The sequence below is a fragment of the Oncorhynchus nerka genome, linkage group LG13, assembly GCF_034236695.1.
Source record: "Oncorhynchus nerka isolate Pitt River linkage group LG13, Oner_Uvic_2.0, whole genome shotgun sequence".
NCBI lineage: Eukaryota > Metazoa > Chordata > Actinopteri > Salmoniformes > Salmonidae > Oncorhynchus > Oncorhynchus nerka.
The window spans coordinates 23,635,436-23,660,456 of NC_088408.1; the positions used below are offsets into that span (position 1 = coordinate 23,635,436).

The 25,021-nt window shown below is 44.4% G+C and overlaps 1 protein-coding gene across 1 annotated transcript in view; it reads left to right on the plus strand.

Annotated features, from left to right (window-relative positions):
• The window catches only part of LOC115139223 (kelch-like protein 29), a 436,865-nt gene that overhangs the window by 363,793 nt on the left and 48,051 nt on the right, over window positions 1-25,021 (plus strand). Inside the window, 3 exon segments of the mRNA XM_029676375.2 lie at window positions 3,312-3,424; window positions 3,632-3,778; window positions 21,512-21,710. Of these exon segments, the coding sequence (XP_029532235.2) occupies window positions 3,312-3,424; window positions 3,632-3,778; window positions 21,512-21,710 (459 nt within the window).

The following is a 25,021-nucleotide window of genomic DNA, read 5'->3' on the forward strand; positions in this document are numbered from 1 at the left end:
TTTTACAGACTTTCCTTTTATATCTGAAAGGTCTATTTCCACCTCTGGAAATAGTGATCTTTTCTGTATTTTCTCGATAGTTATCGCTTATGTCTGTGTCAACATCACCTTTCTTCTTGTCGGCTTTGGCACGCATTAAATCATGATCACTCTATTTTCGTCCAGCATGCAACTTGTTCTTGTCATTCAGAAAAGTATAAATGCAATGTGCAACAATTTCAACGATTTTTCTGAGTTACAGTTCATATAAGGAAACCAGTCAATTGAAATGCATTAGGCCTTATCTATGGACTGGGCAGGGATGCAGCCATGCATGGGGACCAGGCCCAGTGAATCAGAATGAGTTTTTCCCCACAGACATAAATACTCCTCAGCACCCACCCTCTCCCTACTCAGACATAAATACTCCTCAGCACCCACCCTCGCCCTACTCAGACGATCCCACAGGTGAAGAAGCCGGATGTGGAGGTCCTGGGCTGGCGTAGTAACTTGTGGTCTGCGGTTGTGAGGCCGGTTGGATGTACTGTCAAAATTTCTAAAACCACATTGGAGGTACCTTATGGTAGAAAAATGAACATTAAATTCTCTGGCAACAGCTCTGGTGGACATTCCTGCAGTCAGCATGCCCATTGCACGCTCCCTCAACTTGAGACATCTGTAGCATTGTGTGACAAAACTGCACATGTTAGTGGCCTTTTATTGTCCGTGGCACAAGGTGCATCTGTGTAATGATCATGCTGTTTAATCAGCTTCTTGATATGCCACACATGTCAGGTGGATAAATTATCTTGGCAAAGGAGAAATGCTCGCTAACAGGAATGTAAACAAACATTTTAGAGAAATACGTTTTTGTGCATATGAAACATGTGACCAACACTTTACATGTTGCATTTATATTTTTGTTCAGTATAGCAACGTTACCTATAGCAACCAATTTATTTTCTGCACCAAAGAAAAACCACCCGTTTAGAAAATCTAGCAAGCGAGGCAACTAAAAGCAAGTTTCTAGACAATGTTTATAATTACAATGCTTATATTTACCAGAACATATCTGACAAAGTTTTGAGTTTAACTGTAGCCAATGTTTTATTCATTTTAACAGGGAAATAACACACTAAAGTCTGGCGATATAAAAATGGCTAACTTACAGTTGTGAGTATGAAGAAATGAACACAGTGCATTCTGTTGGAGGAATTTAGACCTTGATGGTGCTGGCGACGCACAACAAATGGGACTGTTTCAAAGGGGGGTCATATAAACATCGCCAGATAGAATTATTGGTATGTTGTTTAAAAAAATGTCTGAATTAGCCCTTTCTCCACCTCTCCTCTCGGCCCTCAGGGTTTAGGAGGCGCCAGGACAGATTCATAAAAAGGTCAGGGAACAATTGTCAGTAAAATGTCAAATCCCACAGATGCTCTAGGCCAATCGATACCAAGGCAGAGATGAGGATACAGGTCTGGGTAAAAGCGGTGAGGGGAGGGGTGTTTGAAAGGTTGGGGGGGTGGCGAGCCCATGGGTCAACTGAGGAGCAAATGCGTAGTCATGGGTTTAGGAGGTCAAGGGACTGGGAAATTTTAAATGTCATCTTATACTTACCATTTAATAGAGATTGGTGGGGAGAGCTGTAAGGCAAGGCAGGGATATGATGTCTGGATATGAGATGAAAAAGGTCAGAGCTGTAAAGGAGAGGGAAAAGATCGTGAAAATAAATATTGATCTGTTTTTCTCGTTTCGTCCCGACGATATGGACTTGTTAAAAACAGGGAAACCATTTATAGTATAGTCAGACTTCATCACCATCAGTAGGTCAGACTTTCCTGCCCTGCCTGAATATAATTCATGACATTTGAGTGTTAGAACTGAGACATAGTAATAATAATAGATTTGATTTGTATAGCGCTTTTCAATACAGCAAGAATTTCAACGCTCAAGTGCACTGTATGACATTGTACTGGTGCAATGTATAACCTTGGAACAAAGAAATTGCTATTATGTCAAGGATATCCAAGTTCTTAACAAATGTACTGAAGATAAATGAACTTGGCCTAGTTTGGCCATGGTGCATTGAGTTGATCAGATTTTTGAGTGTGACAAAAATACCAAAAAACACATTTCAGTACACCTGGGTAACCTATGTTGTACATCGTATTATTTGCCCAATATTAGGACATCAAGAATTAGAAAACTGATCCAACAATGCAATGTGTACAGTTATACAACGCATCTACAAAGTAATTACATGGAGTTGGAGCAAGAGCACAATAGAAGTTACGTGACCATTCATCATGGCATTTAGTGCGAACAGATGCTATGTTGTGCAGGGTAATTTGGAAATCACTGAAAGCCATAAAATCAATTCTTGTAATTCTGTCTACGAGTTCAACCTTCAATATTTGTGTGGATTTACAGCAATCAGCTATTGGACCTTCCAGAGCCTGGAATAAAACTCCTCTATTCATTATGTCTGCAAAAGTTTGAAATATAACACTCACAGGCACACACACACACACACACACACACACACACACACACACACACACACACACCGTGAACGCCATATGGATTCTGCAGGGACTCCCCTCACACCCACACAAATGAACCTAAGTGAACGGTACCTGTGGAATCAATTAAGATCAAAGTAAAGAAGAATCCTAAACACATTTCAACCTGGTTTGATATTGATTAGGTATAGAGAGGCCTCTGTAAAGTTATTGATTTGTCTAGCTTTTATTACTACACGTTCTCCCGTCAGACCTTTCTCAAGGTGAAAACACACCTGTTCAACCACACCACAACAGACTACACTTATTAGTTTCAAATGCTTTGTTTTCCTATTCAGCTTCAACACACAGAGTTAACTTCAGAGTTTAATAACACAGTTTGATGTCATACAAACCCTGTTGATTAGATATTCAGTCTGTTCTTTGAATTGTTGTGGCTCCATTACCTTTCCTGGTGATGTTTGTTTAGGCAGCAGACACACACACACACACACACACACAGACAAAGGTCTTTACCTGCCGTACTAATCCCTGCTATGCCGTTCCACACCCCCGCCTGACTGTGCTCAGTAGGCTCCTAACGATTGATTCCCCTTGTTTGTCCCTGGAGCTGTTTCAGCTCTGACAGTCTCTCTCCAGGCCCAGATAAACACACAGATAGACCACAGCTCTCTCCCTGCTTTCTCCCTCTCTTTCCAGACAGTTTTTTTATGGATGTGAATAACTCTCCCTTATTCCTCTCTTTCTCCTCTTTCTCCTTCCCATTCCCCTCTTGCTCTCTCACACTCTCCCTCTCGCTCTCTGCAGAGAAACAGCTAACAGTGGGGAACTGTCTAGGTGTGCTGGCCATGGCTGAAGCTATGCGATGTACAGAGCTCCACAACATGGCCAAAGCTTTTGCACTGCAGAACTTCCCTGAGGTAGGTGGATTTAATGACTGGATTTCATTTTTAAACTCAGAAATTACATATCACACTATGTATCTGTGAGAAAAGTCTTTACCTGAGGTACTAATCCCTGCTATGCTGTCCCAGTTTACCATAACACCTGTTGCACATGATTAAAAACAGTGCATGTACTCCAGGATTTTCATCCCAATGAAGTGTCAACCCTTCATTGTGCACTAGGTGGCGGGGCAGGAGGAGATTCTGTGTGTGTCTAAGGAGGACCTAGTGGCCTACCTGTCTAATGACAGCCTCACCACCAAGGCTGAGGAACTGGTCTACGAGACCGCCATCAAGTGGATCAAACAAGACCCCACCGCCAGAGTTCAGGTAAGGCGGGGGGAGAGGGTGCTAGTGGCTACGAGGTTGGAGTGATTACATTTTTACTGGTCCATTTTCAACATGTTCATTCAGCGTTTATGGGTCCTGGACTGTATGGCCTGGTTTGTTGTGGGAGTGCCATATCGCCCTCTGATCCAACCTGGTTAATCAGGACTTAATGCTGTTCTGACACCATCTGTCTACAGTATCATTACGCATACTCACCAACCATTACCCCATACAGTATGTCCTGGTTTCATTATATTGCTCATCACATTTCATCTTTGTATCTGTTTTCTACACCACAATTCCTCCTGTCTTTGACTAGAGTTCCTAAAAGGAGAAATAAAGTAAAAAGCTCGGTGTGTAGAGACACACTGTTATGTATGTTCCCAGCAGAGTCCTACTACCAGCCGCCCCTGGTCTATATTAAGTCACTTAAGCTATATTTAATATGGATCACCCACTTCTTCCTCTAGACACACTAACAAGCATATACAGTACCCTTTTCTCTCTACCTTCCCCTACGTACTGTCACCCTGCTCTGCCCTGCATCTGAATAAATGAAACACCTGTAATATCATGCAGACTGGTTGTTAGGTATTAATAGTATTGTTCTCATAATGTCCAATGACGACAATGTCCGCGAGATGGAATTTGGCTTGCTGTCGGTTTAAATGCACTGTGATACAGTATGAACATTCTGAGTGGGACACACTGTTCTGGCAGCTTCTGTTCATCTGCAGCTTTTTGAATTGGGGTCTTGGTCTGTCTTTCTAGGAAATGATAATGAAATGGGATTGTCATATTCCACTACGTCACACTTCAACAAATGAGACTGGTGGTTGATACGTTTCATGGTCAATACATTGACTAACCAACCTCCATGAATATGGAAGAAGATAACATGGATTGTGGAAGAGATCACCACAGGATACAGACCATTTATGGATCCAATACTAAGGCTGCATCCATAATGGCACCTTGTTCCCTATTTAGTGCACCCCGTTCCCTGTTTGTGTAGTAGTTTTGACCAGGGCCCATAGGGCTCTGGTCAACAATTGTGCACTATATAGGGAATGGTTTACCATTCAGAATGAATGCTAAAAGACCACGCATAAAGCAGCCTTGACTGCTGTTTAACAATGGAGTTGAGATGAGTCGTGTTAAAACAGTTCATCACTGAGAACGTCACTCAGTCAGAATAACACCCTCTCATAAGATTGAATGGTCGTTGTAATGGTCTCAACTACTATAGACAGTCTTTGTATTTGCCAGATTCAATGCCAGTAGTAACTACTTCCATAAATTGAGTTGGACTTTATAATGGTGCTTGCTACTATAGACATTAATGTCTGTGTTGGCCATAGAAAGGCAGTTCTGAGAGGCACTTTAGGTTAAATGATCAAAAAAGTGTTTTGACTGAAACTGTCTCTCAGGACTTGACGTTTCACATGATAAACCATTGTAAAACTCTGCCTTCTACAGAGTTTTTACAAGGAAGTATTTTTTAAAGTGGTGGATGGAAGACCTACGGTCCAAACAGCAGTCCAGACAGTACAAGGAGATGCAGATAATGGGGAGGTACACAGGATGTAAGTGAACTGTGTGCAGCAAACGCTTTGCACAAAATTGAGTGAGTGTCCTTAAACAAGGTTAGAGCTTTGGGGTAGTTTCACACACACACACAATGACTTCTGTTCTAGTGAGGATGAAAGACAGAAAGGTTTGGACCAATCACGTCCGTTCAGCTCAGCGCAGTTCAGCAGTAATCTCACAGCCTATTGGACAGGAGAGAACAGTGAATCAGACCATGGCAGAGAAACGAAGGGATCGCGGAATGGGACATACCATTTCACCTGCTGTCCACTCCTCTTCCTCCTTATCCTCCCTCCTCTTCCACCTTGTCACGAAATCCAGGATAAAGCTAATCCCTTATAGCAGTCAGTGGTTTCTCAAATGGAGGCTCGGGGCCCACTGGTGAGTCACTGCTCATTCCTTTTTGTGGCTGATACCGTTTGGGTCACAGCTTTAGACTTGGGTCTTTGGTTTTGTTTACTCACAAGAACACACTCCCGAAGGTGCGATTTAGACTGAGACAGAGGAAGAGAGACAGTGAACGGAGAGGGCAGAGGAGGACCCCGGTGTCCCTGTGTTCAGTAGGAATCAGATATTCACTCTGCTGTGTGCCTTGACATTATAGGAGTGGAGCTGTGATGGAGCTCAGGGCCAGTCTCCAATCTAGGGGCCATGTGTGATACAGTGAGACTAATGACGCTAGAGAGAGGGAACAGAGGGAGAGGAGAACGAGGGAAGGGATGGAGAGGAGAACGAGGGAAGGGATGGAGAGGAGAACGAGGGAAGGGATGGAGAGGAGAACGAGGGAAGGGATGGAGAGGAGAACGAGGGAAGGGATGGAGAGGAGAACGAGGGAAGGGATGGAGAGGAGAACGAGGGAAGGGATGGAGAGGGGAGAATCGAGGGAAGGGATGGAGAGGAGATCGAGGGAAGGGATGGAGAGGAGAACGAGGGAAGGGATGGAGAGGAGAACGAGGGAACAGAGGGAGAGGAGAACGAGGGAAGGGATGGAGAGGAGAACGAGGGAACAGAGGGAGAGGAGAACGAGGAGAACGAGGGAGAGGATGGAGAGGAGAGAACGAGGGAAAGGATGGAGAGGAGAACGAGGGAAAGGAGGGAGTGGGGGATGGAGAGGATATATATATTTTTTTACAAGAGAAACTGACCCCAGTCTAGAGAGCGAGTGGTTGAGTTGACACGCTCTGCTCACCACAAGCTCCTTTTCACCTCCCCTCCCTCCCTCCACACCTCTTTCCGTCCTGCCATTTGGAAAAGGAGAGCAGGGGAAATCGCTCCCCCTGAACCTGTGAAATGTTTTAATGGCACGTCAGGACTGATTGTCACAGGGCTTACACACACTGAGAAGGTCGGAAGGTGGGAGGAATGCAACGGCTGGGGGGCTGTGTGCGCGCGTGCACAACCGAGCACTGGCACGTTGGCAGTGACTGAATAAATAATGTCACTTGTTTTTGTTGTCTCAAATATCCGCTAGAATAAAGACCGGGGCTGGACATCACATGGAGATGGTGTTAATTATGGATTTGTGCAAGACACACACAATAGAAAGATACACACAGAAAGGAAAAGAGTTTACATGAGTTCAGGAGGCTGTGAACCAGAAACATGTTCATCTTCTACTGATCATAGTGCCCAGCTAAATAGTGTCTTTCATGCTAAACCCAGTGCTGTAATACCTAGACCAGGGATCATCAACTAGATTCAGCCGGGGGACGTTTTTTTTCCTTAAGCGGATGGTTGGGGGTGCAGGAACATAATTACAAATCATTTGTAGACTGCAAATTGACCGCAAGAAGCCCAAACAGATATGTTTAACCAAACATAATCATTTTAAACCTTCCATTTGTATATGATCACGTATCTATTATGTGTGAGAATACTTGAACAGATTTCTTCAATTAAAATCACTTGGAGCTGATTTCGTCGTGTCCAACAATGAACATGCTCCAATTTCTCAAACTATTAGAATTTGTTAGCTTGTTTGCTTTTACTCAGAACTTGGTGGGCCAAATCAAATCTGTGGACCCTGTCATTACATTATATGGACAATGGGTCTGAGCTGCTAGTATGGTGTTAGTGGCTAAAATACACATTAAACATTATCCCATTCATTCCCCGCCTTACATAAACGGTGGATAGGAGGAGAACGGTGTTCCCTTTGCTCAGGATGCTTTCATGCTAAATTGGTTTGGAGTGTTTTCTTTCTCTGAACTCTGATTTTCCGTCCCAATTTACCCCTTTCGGTTCGTTTGGACTGATGTAAACACTATCCGCATTCGGGAGCACACTAAACGTACCGTGGTCTCGGTCCGATTCCATTCATACAGAGGAGTGGTTCGCTGCCGGGTGAGAGGGCAGTGTGGACCAAACAGGAAGATGTGCGCAGTAGTATTGGTTGTTTGATGAAATGCACAGTACCATAACTTAATATCTCTAAAACATTGTTTGAGTAGCAGCATTGCATTCATGAGCTCATCCGATGCAGATTAGGGGAGACGGGCAGTTCCCGGGATACAGGCTACTGAACATAGCCTATTCACATGACAGAGCGGATGTTGTGCGGTTTCCTCACGCATGTTGTTGGAAGACCAAAGCGAAAGTAATGTGAAGTTTGGGACACAAGCTTCTTGATAATCATAGATGGATTTAACATGAGCATTTTTCTCCAATAAACAAATTCCTTGCATGAGTACGCAGCTTTTAGGCATTTTAGTTCGTTGACATTTGGCAAAGTGAAACCAACCGGACCAAATGAGAAATGACAATGTAACAAATAATCAAACTATAGCTCAGAACTGTGTGTGAAAACGCCCTCAATGAAGCTGTTGACGGTGAGACCAGTCCTCACTGTTACCCACAGAGGCATTGTGGTACAAACCATGTACATATGCTACCAATTATACCTACTACCCCCCCCCTCTCCCTGCCAAGACCTCTATAGACCCTTCGTGTATGGGCCTGAATATCCCCTCTATTATGCTCTAATAGGATCCCCATGAAATATGTTCTATCTCACCTGGTAGAACAGGCTGACAAAGGAAGGTGATTAATTGGCTCTTTGAGGAGAGAGGGGAGAGAGCTCAAAAGCAATAGGGGTGGGCATCCTAATGTGATGTTTTAAAGGACATTTAATGGTGGATTTAGTAGATAAAAAGAGCCTGTCGTTCACTTCACTATGGAAAAAGACCTCAGAGTTCACGCTTCAAAAAATAACAATGGACATCTGACGTTTGCCATTTCAGAACCCACAAATGTTTAAGTATTTCAAATAAATTGAAACTCATTTTATTTTACAGTAATACTTCTATAGAGTATCTTTCTCTTAGTGGAGGTCTTTCAAATGTTCATAGAGAAGAAATGGAAAGAGTAGTTATGTTTCCAAAGCAAATTAAAAGAATGCAGGTTTTCAAGTGGGACTGGAGTAGTGTGCTGCACTTATATTAAGTGTGTACTAGTATGTTGTAGTGGACTGTACTATACTTGATACAGAAATTAATATCATACCTCTATTGAAATCAGTGATCTGAAGAAACCTCATTGACCCCATCAGCTTTCTATGATACTGCATTTTATATAAACATTGGAGCACAAAAGAAGTGTACACACACCTTGCTGTGTAGCAACTGCATGTAGTCAGTCACAATTGGCCCATAGGGCGGCGCACAATTGGCCTAGGGGTTGGCCGTGGTAGGCCGTCACTGTAAATAAGAATTTGTTCTTAACCGACTTGCCTCGTCAAATACAAATAAATACAGTATTGTGTTTAGGGTTGTGAGTATCATGGAACTTTGGATGACTGTATTTGGCCAGTCAAATGACTGCGGTCTCTCAACTGCAATAAAACATGTTTTTTTAAGATGTACATTTAATCCTCTCCTTCGGTCCTGACTGCATGTGCTGCCATAGAAAGAATGAATAGGGCGTCCAATTTAAAGTCAAGGATGGCGTAGTGGGTGGACTGGCAGCCATTGTGAGTGTACCCATAGGAGCAAAGCAGGAAGAGTACAACATCAATTAACATCATTTGAATGAACATTCTTCATTACCATAGAATAATTTCTATCACAATACCAGGCAGCCATTGCGGGTGTACCCATGAGTTTACCAGTCAAATTGCAACGGTTGGGGGTTACGAGCTTGTTCTAATCATTACATTTCTATATGGGCTGCTGCTGCATTATGGGCGTTGCCTAGGTAAGCGAAGACTCATTTGCTAGTTTCTTGTTTGAGACAGTTTCAGCACGTTGAGGCCATGTTACCGTAGAAACAGACTAAACAGACTAAACTAAGCTGTCCCATCTTGAATAAGACTGTTCGGAAAAATATATATAAACTGAACAAAAATATAAACGCAAGATACAACAATTTCTAAGATTTTACTGAGTTACCGTTAATATAAGCATCAGTCAATTGAAACAAGTTCATTAGGCCCTAATCTATGGATTTCACATGACTGGGAATACAGATATGTATCTGTTGGTCACAGATGCCTATTAAAAAAAAAAAGTAGGGGTGTGGATCAGAAAACCAGTCGGTATCTGGTGTGACCACCATTTACCTCATGCAGCGCGACTCATCTCCTTCGTATAGAATTGATTTGGCTGTTGATTGTGGCCTGTTGTCCCACTCTTCAATTGCTGTGCGATATTGGGTATTGACTGGAACATGCTGTCGATCCAGAGCATCCCAAATATTCTCTATTGGTGAATGTCACCATGTCTGGTGAGTATGCAGGCCATGGCAAATCGGGGACTTTTTTAGTTTCCAGGAAATGTGTACAGATCCTTGCGCCATGGGCCGTGCATTATTATGCTGAAGCATGAGTTGATTGTGGTGGATGAATGGGTCAGCAGTGGACCTCAGGATCTCCTCTCGTCGTCTCTGCATTCAAATTGCATCCATAAATGCAATTGTTCGTTGTCTGTAGCTTATACCTGCCCATACTATAACCCCACCGCCACCATGGAGAACTCTGTTCACAATGTTGACATCAGCAAACCTCTCTCCCACACGATGCCATACACGCTGTCTGCCATCTGTCCAGGGCAGTTGTTGTGAAGAACACAACACTCCAGTGGCCATTGAAGGGGAGGATTTACCGCTGAAGTTGATTACGACGCCTAACTTCAGTCAGGTCAAGACCCTGGTGAGGACGACGAGCACGCAGATGACCTTCCCAGAGACGGTTTCTGACAGTTTGTGCATACATTCTAAAGTTGTGCAAACCCAGTTTCATCAGCTGTCCGGGTGGCTGGTCTCCGACTATCTCGCAGGTGAAGAAGCCAGATGTGGAGGTCCTGGGCTGGCGTGGTTACACGTGGTCTGCGGTTGTGAGGTCGGATGGATGTACTGCCAAATACTCTGAAATGGCGTTGGAGGCATAAATATTAAATTCTCTGGCAACAGCTCTGGTGGACATTCCTGCAGTCAGCATGCAAATTGCATGCTCCCTCAAAACATGTGGTATTGTGACAAAACTGCACATTTTAGTGACATTTTATTGTCCCCAGCACAAGGTGTACCTGTGTAATGATCATGCTGTTTAATCAGCTTCTTCATAGCCCTCAGCTGTCTGGTGGATGGATTATCTTAGCAAAGGAGAAATGCTCACTAACAGGCATATAAACAAATTTGTGCACAAAATTTGAAGTAAGCTTTTTGTGCGTATGGAACATCACTGGGATATTTTATTTCAGCTCATGAAACATGCCACGTCCAACTGGCCTCACAAACTAGACAGCTGATGAAACTGAGGACTATATCTTGTCTGTAATAAATCCCTTTTTTGGGGGAAAAATTATTCTGATTGGCTGGGCCTAGTGCTCCAGTGGGTGGGCCATGCCACCTATGGCTGCACCCCTTCCCAGTCTTGTGAAATCCATAGATTTGGGCCCAATGAATTTAATTCAATTGACTGATTTCCTTATATGAAATCTTTGGAATTGTTATTTTTATATTTTTGTTCTCTTCCTGTATCTATATACAGTGGGGGAAAAAGTATTTAGTCAGCCACCAATTGTGCAAGTTCTCCCACTTAAAAAGATGAGGCCTGTAATTTTCATCATAGGTACACCAACTATGACAGACAAAATGAGAAAAATAAATCAGAAAATCACATTGTAGGATTTTTAATGAATTTATTTGCAAATTATGGTGGAAAATAAGTATTTGGTCACCTACAAACAAGCAAGATTTCTGGCTCTCACAGACCTGTAACTTCTTTAAGAGGCTCCTCTGTCCTCCACCCGTTACCTGTATTAATGGCACCTGTTTGAACTTGTTATCAATATAAAATACACCTGTCCACAACCTCAAACAGTCACACTCCAAACTCCACTATGGCCAAGACCAAAGAGCTGTCAAAGGACACCAGAAACAAAATTGTAGACCTGCACCAGGCTGGGAAGACTGAATCTGCAATAGGTAAGCAGCTTGGTTTGAAGAAATCAACTGTGGGAGCAATTATTAGGAAATGGAAGACATACAAGACCACTGATAATCTCCCTCGATCTGGGGCTCCATGCAAGATCTCACCCTGTGGGGTCAAAATTATCACAAGAACGGTGAGCAAAAATCCCAGAACCTAGTGAATGACCTGCAAAGAGCTGGGACCAAAGTAACAAAGCCTACCATCATTAACACATTACGCCGCCAGTCAAATCCTGCAGTGCCAGACGTGTCCCCCTGCTTAAGCCAGTACATGTCCAGGCCCGTCTGAAGTTTGCTAGAGAGCATTTGGATGTCATATGGTCAGATGAAACCAAAATAGAACTTTTTGGTAAAAACTCAACTCGTCGTGTTTGGAGGACAAAGAATGCTGAGTTGCATCCAAAGAACACCATACCTACTGTGAAGCATGGGGGTGGAAACATCATGCTTTGGGGCTGTTTTTCTGCAAAGGGACCAGGACGACTGATCCGTGTAAAGGAAAGAATGAATGGGGCCATGTATCGTGAGATTTTGAGTGAAAACCTCCTTCCATCATCAAGGGCATTGAAGATGAAACGTGGCTGGGTCTTTCAGCATGAAAATGATCCCAAACACCGCCCGGGCAATGAAGGAGTGGCTTCGTAAGAAGCATTTCAAGTTCCTGGAGTGGCCCAGCCAGTCTCCAGATCTCAACCCCATAGAAAATCTTTGGAGGGAGTTGAAAGTCCACGTTGTCCAGCAACAGCCCCAAAACATCACTGCTCTAGAGGAGATCTGCATGGAGGAATGGGCCAAAATACCAGCAACAGTGTGTGAAAACCTTGTGAAGACTTACAGAAAACATTTGACCTCTGTCATTGCCAACAAAGGGTATATAACAAAGTATTGAGAAACTTTTATTGACCAAATACTTATTTTACACCATTTGCAAATAAATCCATTAAAAATCCTACAATGTGATTTTCTGCACTTTTTCTTCTCATTTTGTCTGTCATAGTTGAAGTGTACCTATGATGAAAATGACAGGCATCATCTTTTTAAGTGGGAGAACTTGCACAATTGGTGGCTGACTAAATACTTTTTTGCCCCACTATCATATATAGATATTACACACACACACACACACACACACACACACACACACACACACAGTTCCAGTTGACACACCTACTCATTCTAGGGTTTTTCTTTATTTTCTACATTGTAGAATAATAGTGAAGATATCAAAACTAGGAAATAACACACATGGAATCATGGAATAACCGAAAACTTAAACAAATCTAAATATATTTTATATTTGAGATTCGTCAATGTAGCCACACTTTGCCTTGACAGCTTTGCACACTCTTGCCACTCTTGAACCAGCTTCATGAGGTAGTCACCTGGAATTAATTGAACAGGTGTGCATTGTTGAATTTCATTCCTTAATTTGTTTGAGCCAGTCAGTTGTGTTGTGAGAAGGTAGGGGTGGTATACAAAAGATAGCCCTTTTTGGAACAGCTCAAATAAGTAAAGAGAAACTACCGTCCATTACTTTGAGACATGAAGGCCAGTCAATACGCAACATTACAAGAACTTTGAAAGTTTCTTCAAGTGCAGTCGCAAAAACCATCGAGCGCTTTGTTGAAACTGACTCATGAGGACCATCACAGGAATGGAAGACCCAGACTCAACATCAACTGTTCTAAGGAGAGTGCGTGAAATCAGGCCTTCATGGTCGAATTGCTGCAAAGAAACCACTACTAAAGGACACCAATAAGAAGAGACTTGCTTGGGCCAAGAAACATAAGCAATGGACATTAGACCGGTGGAAATCTGTCCTTCGGTCTGATGAGTCCAAATTTGAGATTTTTTGTTCCATCCGCTGTGTCTTTGTGAGACGCAGAGTAGGTGAACGGATGATCTCTGCATGTGGTTCCCACTGTGAAGCACGGAGGAGGAGGTGTGGGGGTGCTTTGCTGGTGACACTATGATTTTATTTAGAATTCAAGGCACACTTAACCAGCATGGCTACCACAGCATTCTGCAGTGATACACCATCCCATCTGGTTTGGTCTTAGTGGGACTATCATTTGTTTTTCAACTTGACCATGACCCAACACATCCCTAGGCTGTGTAAGGGCTATTTGACCAAAAATGAGAGTGACTGAGTGCTGCATCAGATGACCTGGCCTCCACAATCACCCGACCTCAAAACAATTTGGTTGAGTTGGACCACAGAGTGGAGGAAAAGCAGCCAACAAGTGCTCAGCATATGTGGGAACTCCTTTAGACTGTTGGAAAAGCATTCCAGGTGAAGTTGGTTCTGATAATGCAAAGCTGTCCTGGCAAAGGGTGGCTACTTTGAAGAATCTGAAATATATATATATATTTTTTTGTTTCACTTGTTATGGCTGCAATCCCCCTATCGGGATAAGTGTCATCAACAACCGCTGATTAGCATAGCGCTACATTCAATAAATATTACTACAAATATTTACATTCATGAAATCACAAGTGCAATATAGGAAAACACAGTTTAGCCTTTTGTTAATCCACCTGTCGTGTCAGATTTTGAAATTATGCTTTACGGCAAAAGCAATCCAAGCGTTTAAGTTTGTCGATCGCACGACAAAACATTAAGTACACTCAGCATCAGGAAGCTTGGTCACGAAAATCAGAAAAGCAATCAAATTAATCATTTACTTTTGATCTTTCACTCACGAGACTCTCAGTTACACAACAAAGGTTCCTTTTGTTCCATAAAGATGATTTTTTATATCCAAAATACCTCAGTTTGTTTGTCGCGTTATGTTCAGAAATCCACAGGAAAGAGCGGTCACGACAACGCAGATGAAAATTCCAAATAGTTTCCATAATGTCCATAGAAACATGTCAAACGTTTTTTATATCCTCAGGTTGTTTTTAAAATATATAATCGATAATATATCAACCGCAAATGTCTTTCACAGTAGTATAGGGGAAAACAATGTCTGTCCAGCGAGCAAAACTCATGTGACCACTTGACGCGTTATCGTTTTGCCTGAAACTATGTCTAAATACTGACACCTTGAGGAAGCGGTAGAAAAAGGAATCTGGTTCATATCCCTTTAAATCCAGCAAAGGGAGGCTATGGAACATGGAGTTTTCAAAATATAAGCCACTTCCTGTCTTCAGGGTTTCGCCTGCAATATCAGTTCTGTTATACTCGGACAATTTTTTGACAGTTTTGGAAACTTTAGAGTTTTCTATCCAATACTAATAATAATATGCATATATTAGCAACTGAGACTGAGAAGCTGGCCGTTTACAATGGGCACCTTTTCATCCAAGCTACTCAATACTGCCCCTGCAGCCATATGAAGTTAACACTTTTTTGGTTACTACATGATTCCATGTTTTTTTTTACAATTATTCTACAATGTACAAGATTTTCAAAATAAATAAAACCCTTGAATGAGTAGGTGTCCAAAACATTTGACTGGAAATAAATATATATATATATATTTATTTTTACACACACCACCAGTCAAATGTTTTGGACACCTACTCATTCAAGGGTTTTTATTTATTTTGAATATATATATATATATATTAGACAGTTGTTATTTTAGTGTAATGACAGCCTTTATCCTTAACTGATTTTTATACGGTAATTGTGCCAGCCTGTGTTCACCAGACATACCAAATCGTGCTTCAACAAAGGACAATTTTTACATAGCCAGATCACACAGAGCCATAAGTCCTCTCTACATAGATGATTAGGAAAATGGCACATTTATAATGACTGATATGGGTGGGTGAGCTAGATTCTGCGTTATTGCGTGAAGCCGTGCTGAAAATGCCCCCAAGAGCAGAACAGCTGTGTCTGCATGTGAACTGCCTGAGCTCCTGCCTCCATCCATAACCTCTATGCCTAGGCCTGCCTCACATCATCCCTCCATCACACATGCACACAAAACACACGCGCAAACACACACTATGAGCCCTATAAATGTTCGTTGGTCCAGGTGGGTGAGTGAGTTAGCGCTCTGACGCTAAGCGTGCTAGTGAACTCCAACCCCACAGCCTAAACACACACACACACACGTCATCCCTTTCTGCTGTGTGTGTGCTTTTCTCTCTGTTCAGTGAAGGACAGTGAATAAATATGAGCGTGCGTGTATCATTTGTATATGAAGACCGCGTGACACACCAACACACAGTTGTAAGTGGCCTGTGTTCCGGCCGAGGCAGAGAAAATCTGTCTGGTGTCTCAGATCAGTCAGACTGCAGGTGAGAGCTAGTCGACACACAAATAGTTTCCCTCGACTACTGTCAGTGGGGACCAAGGGGAATGACTTTGTTCGTGTGTGACAGACCAATTTTGTAGACTGTCTTTTCTTTAGATACAGAATAATATTATCAGATGTGTGTATGTTATGGAATGCATTGTCTTTGTACTTTTAGTGAGTGCCACTGCTCCTCTGAGTGTGTGTCAGAGATGGCTCATCTGAGCCGGGGTGTGTGTAAACATCATCTGAGCCGGGGTGTGTGTACACATCATCTGAGCCGGGGTGTGTGTACACATCATCTGAGCCGGGGTGTGTGTACACATCATCTGAGCCGGGGCGTGTGTGTGTACATCTGAGCCGGTGTGTGTGTGTGTACACATCATCTGAGCCGGTGCGTGCGTGTGTGCATCTGAGCCGGGGCGTGTGTGTGTGTACATCTGAGCCGGTGTGTGTGTGTGTGTACATCTGAGCCGGTGTGTGTGTGTGTGTACATCTGAGCCGGTGTGTGTGTGTGTGTGTGTACATCTGAGCCGGTGTGTGTGTGTGTGTGTGTACATCTGAGCCGGTGTGTGTGTGTGTGTGTGTACATCTGAGCCGGTGTGTGTGTGTGTACATCTGAGCCGGTGTGTGTGTGTGTACATCTGAGCCGGTGTGTGTGTGTGTGTGTGTACATCTGAGCCGGTGTGTGTGTGTGTGTGTGTACATCTGAGCCGGTGTGTGTGTGTGTGTGTGTACATCTGAGCCGGTGTGTGTGTGTGTGTGCATCTGAGCCGGTGTGTGTGTGTGTGCATCTGAGCCGGTGTGTGTGTGTGTACATCTGAGCCGGTGTGTGTGTGTGTGTGTACATCTGAGCCGGTGTGTGTGTGTGTGTACATCTGAGCCGGTGTGTGTGTGTGTGTACATCTGAGCCGGTGTGTGTGTGTGTACATCTGAGCCGGTGTGTGTGTGTACATCTGTGTGTGTGTGTGTACATCTGAGCCGGTGTGTGTGTGTGTACATCTGAGCCGTGTGTGTGTGTGTACATCTGAGCCGGTGTGTGTGTGTGTGTGTGTGTGTACATCTGAGCCGGTGTGTGTGTGTGTGTGTGTGTGTACATCTGAGCCGGTGTGTGTGTGTGTGTGTGTGTGTACATCTGAGCCGGTGTGTGTGTGTGTACATCTGTGTGTGTGTGTACATCTGAGCCGGTGTGTGTGTGTACAGCCGGTGTGTGTGTGTACATCTGAGCCGGTGTGTGTGTGTGTACATCTGAGCCGGTGTGTGTGTGTACATCTGAGCCGGTGTGTGTGTGTGTGTACATCTGAGCCGGTGTGTGTGTGTGTACATCTGAGCCGGTGTGTGTGTGTGTACATCTGAGCCGGTGTGTGTGTGTACATCTGAGCCGGTGTGTGTGTGTGTACATCTGAGCCGGTGTGTGTGTGTGTGTACATCTGAGCCGGTGTGTGTGTGTGTACATCTGAGCCGGTGTGTGTGTGTGTGTACATCTGAGCCGGTGTGTGTGTGTGTGTACATCTGAGCCGGTGTGTGTGTGTGTGTGTACATCTGAGCCGGTGTGTGTGTGTGTGTGTACATCTGAGCCGGTGTGTGTGTGTGTGTGTGTGTGTGTACATCTGAGCCGGTGTGTGTGTGTGTGTGTGTGTGTACATCTGAGCCGGTGTGTGTGTGTGTGTGTACATCTGAGCCGGTGTGTGTGTGTGTGTGTACATCTGAGCCGGTGTGTGCATCTGAGCCGGTGTGTGCATCTGAGCCGGTGTGTGCATCTGAGCCGGTGTGTGCATCTGAGCCGGTGTGTGCATCTGAGCCGGTGTGTGCATCTGAGCCGGTGTGTGCATCTGAGCCGGTGTGTGCATCTGAGCCGGTGTGTGCATCTGAGCCGGTGTGTGCATCTGAGCTGGTGTGTGTGTGCATCTGAGCCGGTGTGTGTACATCTGAGCCGGTGTGTGTACATCTGAGCCGGTGTGTGTGTGTGTGTGTACATCTGAGCCGGTGTGTGTGTGTGTGTGTACATCTGAGCCGGTGTGTGTGTGTGTGTGTACATCTGAGCCGGTGTGTGTGTGTGTGTGTGTGTGTGTACATCTGAGCCGGTGTGTGTGTGTGTGTGTACATCTGAGCCGGTGTGTACATCTGAGCCGGTGTGTGCATCTGAGCCGGTGTGTGCATCTGAGCCGGTGTGTGCATCTGAGCCGGTGTGTGCATCTGAGCCGGTGTGTGCATCTGAGCCGGTGTGTGCATCTGAGCCGGTGTGTGCATCTGAGCTGGTGTGTGTGTGCATCTGAGCTGGTGTGTGTGTACATCTGAGCCGGTGTGTGTGTGTGTACATCTGAGCCGGTGTGTGTGTGTGTGTGTGTACATCTGAGCCGGTGTGTGTGTGTGTGTGTACATCTGAGCCGGTGTGTGTGTGTACATCTGAGCCGGTGTGTGTGTGTGTGTACATCTGAGCCGGTGTGTGTGTACATCTGAGCCGGTGTGTGGGTACATCTGAGCCGGTGTGTGGGTACATCTGAGCCGGTGTGTGTGCATCTGAGCCGGTGTGTGTGCATCTGAGCTGGTGTGTGTGCGTGTGCATCTGAGCTGGTGTGTGTGCGTGTGCATCTGAGCTGGTGTGTGTGCGTGTGCATCTGAGCTGGTGTGTGTGCGTGTGCATCTGAGCTGGTGTGTGTGCGTGTGCATCTGAGCTGGTGTGTGTGCGTGTGCATCTGAGCCGGTGTGTGTGTGTGTGTACATCTGAGCCGGTGTGTGTGTGTGTGTACATCTGAGCCGGTGTGTGTGTACATCTGAGCCGGTGTGTGGGTACATCTGAGCCGGTGTGTGTGCATCTGAGCCGGTGTGTGTGCATCTGAGCCGGTGTGTGTGCGTGTGCATCTGAGCCGGTGTGTGTGCGTGTGCATCTGAGCTGGTGTGTGTGCGTGTGCATCTGAGCTGGTGTGTGTGCGTGTGCATCTGAGCTGGTGTGTGTGCGTGCGCATCTGAGCTGGTGCGTGCGCATCTGAGCTGGTGCGTGCGCATCTGAGCTGGTGCGTGCGCATCTGAGCTGGTGCGTGCGCATCTGAGCTGGCGCGTGCGCATCTGAGCTGGTGCGTGCGCATCTGAGCTGGCGCGTGCGCATCTGAGCTGGCGCGTGCGCATCTGAGCTGGCGCGTGCGCATCTGAGCTGGCGCGTGCGCATCTGAGCTGGCGCGTGCGCATCTGAGCTGGCGCGTGCGCATCTGAGCTGGCGCGTGCGCGTGCGCATCTGAGCTGGTGTGTGCATGTGTTAATATAATCAAATCTGGAAACTATCATTTCGAAAACAAAACGTTTATTATTTCAGTGAAATACAGAACCGTTCTGTATTTTATATAATGGGTGGCATCCCTAAGTCTAAATATTCTTGTTACATTGCACAACCTTCAATGTTATGTTATAATTACGTAAAATTCTGGCAAATTAGTTAGCAATGAGCCAGGCTTCCCAAACTGTTGCATATACCCTGACTCTGTGTGCAATGAACGCAAGAGAAGTGACACAATTTCACCTGGTTAATATTGCCTGCTAAATATGCAGGTTTCAAAAATATATACTTCTGTGTATTGATTTTAAGAAAGGCATTGGTGTTTATGGTTAGGTACACATTGGAGCAATGATACGAACCGCATCGATTATATGCAACGCAGGACACGCTAGATAAACTTGTAATATCATCAACCATGTGTAGTTATAACTAGTGATTATGGTTGATTGATTGTTTTTTATAAGATAAGTTTGATGCTAGCTAGCAACTTACCTTGGCTTCTACTGCATTCGCGTAACAGGCAGTCTCCTCGTGGAGTGCAATGAGAGGCAGGTGGTTAGAGCGTTGGACTAGTTAACTGTAAGGTTGCAAGATTGGTTCCCCCGAGCTGACAAGGTGAAAATCTCTCGTTCTGCCCCTGAACAAGGCAGTTAACCCACTGTTCCTAGGCCGCCATTGAAAATAAGAATGTGTTCTTAACTGACTTGCCTAGTTAAATAAAGGTATAAAAAAAAAATCTGCAAAATCGGCGCCTAAAAATACCGATTGTTATGAAAACTTTAAATCGGCCTTGATTAGTCGGTCAACCTCTACTTCCAATACACATTGCCTGTGAGCATCAGAGGTGAACCAGTTGCATACAGAGCTCGAGCAAGACATTCACCAGCATTTCTCTGACTACGTTCCTCCATTTGAGGTAAAAAAAACTTCTGATTCCAGGAGGACCATGAGCTGTTGCTACCGATAAGGTGTCTGATTTATCATTTTCACCTTGCATAGGGACTTTTGTCAGAGGTTGCTTGTTGTGAGCGCGGAGGGAATTTTGTTACACTTGGCCAGATGATTCTGCATCTTTGTTGCATTCTTCACACATGATTTGGCACAGTATTTGCAAATGTACACAGCTTTTCCTTCTACATTAGCTGCAGTGAAATGCCTCCACACATCAGACAGTGCCCGTGGCATTTTCTTGTAAAGATTAGAAAAAAATGACTAAAAAACACCCAAATATATTTCCATGTACAGAAAAAAGTAGTTACGCAGTTAGATTAAACAACTCCTTTGTAAGATAAATGTTTTAAAATGAAACGTGTATGGAAACAGGTGAATTAACACTCCTCAGTTAGCAGGCTCAAGCAAGCTTAAACCCACATGGTAACAAAAACTAACTAGCAGAAATTGTTAACAAGTTAGAAATGATTTAAACACACTTTGCTGTAGGCTACTATTTACCAGTTACCAAAAAAATAATCTGTCATATAAAATATATTCACCCCACCCAGTTTTGTAATTAAAACTTTAAAGCATGTTGTCCTTGGCTCAGACAGGGCCAGGGGGAGTGACAGCGGAGGGCCAGGGGGAGTGACAGCGGAGAAATACTCTTCTCACGTGTGTAGGTGTACCGTTCCCTGCTGCCTGTCATTAGTGATCATGTTTATGCATGCGTCATTCACAGGGGTCACATCACACACACACACACACACACACACACACACACACACACTGTTGTTCACAGCTGTTCCATAGCCACTTAGCTGCGCTCTGAGTCACTTAGATGATTGAATACACCTCTGTCTCACACACATCACATTGCACTTAAGCACTGTACTCAGCTAAAAACATGTTATATAGAAACTACATGGGGTACAGCCTAGTTACCCAGACTCATGTTCTTTCTTTGCACATTAAATACCAGTGGTTTATAATGAGTCTTGTGTGTTCATATTTGCCATTGTGGTGTTGCCGGAGACTGACATGAAAGTAGTCCGTGGCTGGTAGCACAGTCTCTCATATTCCGGTTAGTTTTTTCGTTGCTGATCTAACAGTTACTTGAGGCTTCCAAGAGTTCTATCGCTTCACTGCTGTAGAATATTTTCTCCCTTCTCTAAATAGTCAATTGACTCTCTCCTTCCCCTCTCCCGTCCCTCACCCCTTTATCTCCCCGCACCTCACCCATCTCTTCTCTCTCTCCTGCAGCATGTGTCAGAGTTGTTAGCGGTGGTTCGTCTTCCCTTCATTCACCCATCTTACCTGCTGAACGTTGTGGATAACGAGGACTTAATAAAGACGTCGGAGGCGTGTCGAGACCTAGTCAACGAAGCCAAGAGGTATCACATGTTACCTCACGCCAGACAGGAGATGCAGACTCCTAGGACACGACCACGGCTCTCTGCAGGTAGGTGTACACTAACACACACACACACACTTTAAATATTTTATTTGAATCCACAAATTGCATTGCAGTCGACGGATTACAATTTTTCATAGGTCATGGATATATGGTTACAAAAAGCACCTTGTCCATGCAGCCGTTTGACAGCTGACATGGAGCAGTACCTTGCTAGCTGCTTTGCATTTGTCCTCTGCAGGTCTGCAGTCTGAAGGCCACGTACTGTCGGTATGTAAATGGCCGAGACTTCCAAATATCAGCAATCACAAGTTTGCACTGATAACCAATGCTGTTCAGGCATGACACGAAGGGCTGGTATTTGAGAAACTTTTTAGAGAAGGCCTGCTCCATGTAGGAGTCAAAAGAGCAGTCCACTTCCAAAATGAGCTCTTCCCTCTGGCCTCCCCCACAACTATATCTGGCAGATTTGGTATTAGGGCTGGGCGATATGGCTAAAATATAATTTCGCAATATTTTTCACATTATTGATTTTTAATTACGAAAGTTCTAAATATGCTTTTACTATAAATCTTCGTACTTCAGGACTTTAAGCTTGGCATCACATATATTGTAAAGGATTTCAATGGGCTTTCTCTATTCTAATTGTTTTGTTCAATCTAACTTCAACCCAAAATCATTTTTTTGCTCTGACTGATTTACATTTAGCTAGTTAACTAGCGATTAGCATTAGCTAAAATAAGGTATACCTCCCAGCCCTATTTGGTATATAAAAACATGAACATTAAACCAGCCTCCTCTGACAAGATAATGCTTGTGAATATGCACTGATGGTGGTACTGTCTCTCACCATCTATCAGGTTGACGGGGTGTTCATGTCCTGCTATGTGTAAGTCCCTCCGAACGGCAACCATGAGCAACGTGAATCTGATTCGATTACATGCGACTCTCTCTTTCACACACAAGCTGTCACATGCATGTGATGGAGAAGGAGCAATAAAGATCAACTAAAATTGATATTTGCGCCGGAGGGAAGAGAAGGACATTTTTACCCAACATGAAATTCTTTGATCGCATAAAAAATATGCTTGTATTGGTTTCCCAAAATCAAACAAAGAGTTTGGGTTGTGTGTGAGCCAAGCACAGACTGTGTTACTATGAAATCTTTGGATGGTTTACCATAAGTGTTTCTGGGCTGAGGAACTCAGGGTGCTTTTACAGTAGGCCCACCACATAAACATCTATTAGGGCATTCTAAACACCAACTGCTGTCCAGACATTTCTCTTATTCCAGCCAGCCAACTATTCACTTCACTTCCAACCATTCAGGCATTCCCATTCAATTTGTTTAAATCATTAAATCAGATATTTATGGAAATAAGTAGCCCTGGACGGACGAAAAGTAAATTGCTTTTGGCTGTTAGATTCTCCTGCCGTTCTGCCACGTCTCTCTCTGGTCCCTCCTCAATAAAGAGCTGTCTAATTACTGTGTGTGTGGTGTGTGTGTGCCTGCGTGAAACTTATTAGAGCTTAACACCGACACCAGGAATAACACATTTTCTGCTTGGTGGAGTTAAGGTAATTGCTAAACAAATGTCACTTTGTGGTGTGGACAGTTTACAAGCCTGCATTCTCCATTCTGCTCAAGGTGTGCGCACACTCATCGGTAAACGGAAAGTAAATGGTGGTAGTTTAATGGTTCGTGTTTAATTGCAGAGTGGTGTTAACTACTAGCCAATGAAAAGTATTATTCGTCTGACTTTGTAAAAAACCCTCTCCCTCTCTCTCTCATCTGAGGTCAGAACTGTCTCCAAGAAAGCCTCCCAAATGGTTCCCTTGTCCACACGTGCACTGGTGAAAGTAGTGCACTATTTAAGGAATTGGGTGCCATTCGGGAACACAGCCCAGGATGTAGGGTTCTGGTCAGGCTTGGACCCTGGTTAGTGTGTGATTGAGTATGGTGTTGGACTGGCCATCTGGTCATCTGTCTGACTGGGTCTGAGATGCACAGCAGGGCCCGGTCAGATGGACAGGGAGGCTGGGAGACGCTGCCCTCGAGATAAAGGTCACTTACTCCAAATGGTGAGGAGTACATTTAATTTTTTATTTTTTATAGCTGATTCAAATAACAAACTCACCATCAAGCTTTGATTATTTGAATCAGCTGTGCAAAATCCAAAACATGCACCCAGGACTGAGTTTGGAAAACCTGCTCTAGATAAAGATCACTTACTGCTGATGGTGAACAGGAGGAGGAGGAAGAGATGGTGGAGGGGGAAAGATACGGAGGGAGAGAAGGAATGGGAAAAAAATGTGTAAGAATTGAGGGAATGTGGTGTCGGAGCTTATGCACAGGCTGGTGTAAATGTGAGCACGTATAGACGGAGCACCACCTGAGCTGGTAAATGTGAGCACGTATAGACGGAGCACCACCTGAGCTGGTAAATGTGAGCACGTATAGACGGAGCACCACCTGAGCTGGTAAATGTGAGCACGTATAGACGGAGCACCACCTGAGCTGGGAAGATAAGTCTCAAGCGGAAAAAGAAAGAGAAACGGCGTGGTGTCATCCATGAAACCATTCTTGCCGGGCACACTCAATCTGCGTGTGTGTGTGTCCGTAGACCTATCTCCCTGCCAGCTGTCTCTGGTGTCACAGCAGGAGACCACCAGCTACTCTCTCATCCCCCTTTCCTCCTCCCCTTCTTCTTCCACTCTTTTACGTCACCTCCTGATCTTTTTCCCCTTAATTTTCCTCCTCTACCTCTTCAACCAATTCTTCAACCTCCTCCATCTCCTCCCTGTGTTCCTCTCTCGACCACATCAGGTCACGTAACTGTCTGATACACCTGCTAAAGAATCTTGATATAAACTCTGCTGTATAACATGGCCTACCTAAGCCGCCTCTTACCTCTGACCATTTGCACTGATCAAGTTCACCTGCCGCAAGCCCAGCATCTACATAAGAAATGATGAAACAGACACAGCACCAGCGATAGAGCCCACAAACTGTATAGCAGCAGGCCTGGAGGGGTCAAGCACATGCTTCTATCACAGTTTAGACTCCTGTAGCTCCAGTCATGGGTTTGAAGCCGTATGGTGCGTTTGGTTGGAGCGGCCAGCGGCTGCTTTGAACTGTAGTAGACCTCCAGGTGAGCTTGATGAATCAGTAGTCAAATAGTCAGCATCTTCAAATGCACCAACACACTCAATTGAAAACGGAGCTAAATGATGAAATATAAACCAGGGATGGCCAACCCTCCACCTGGAAAGAGATTTAGCTAAAGGATGAAATATAAACCAGGGATGGCCAACCCTCCACCTGGAAAGAGATTTAGCTAAAGGATGAAATGTAAACC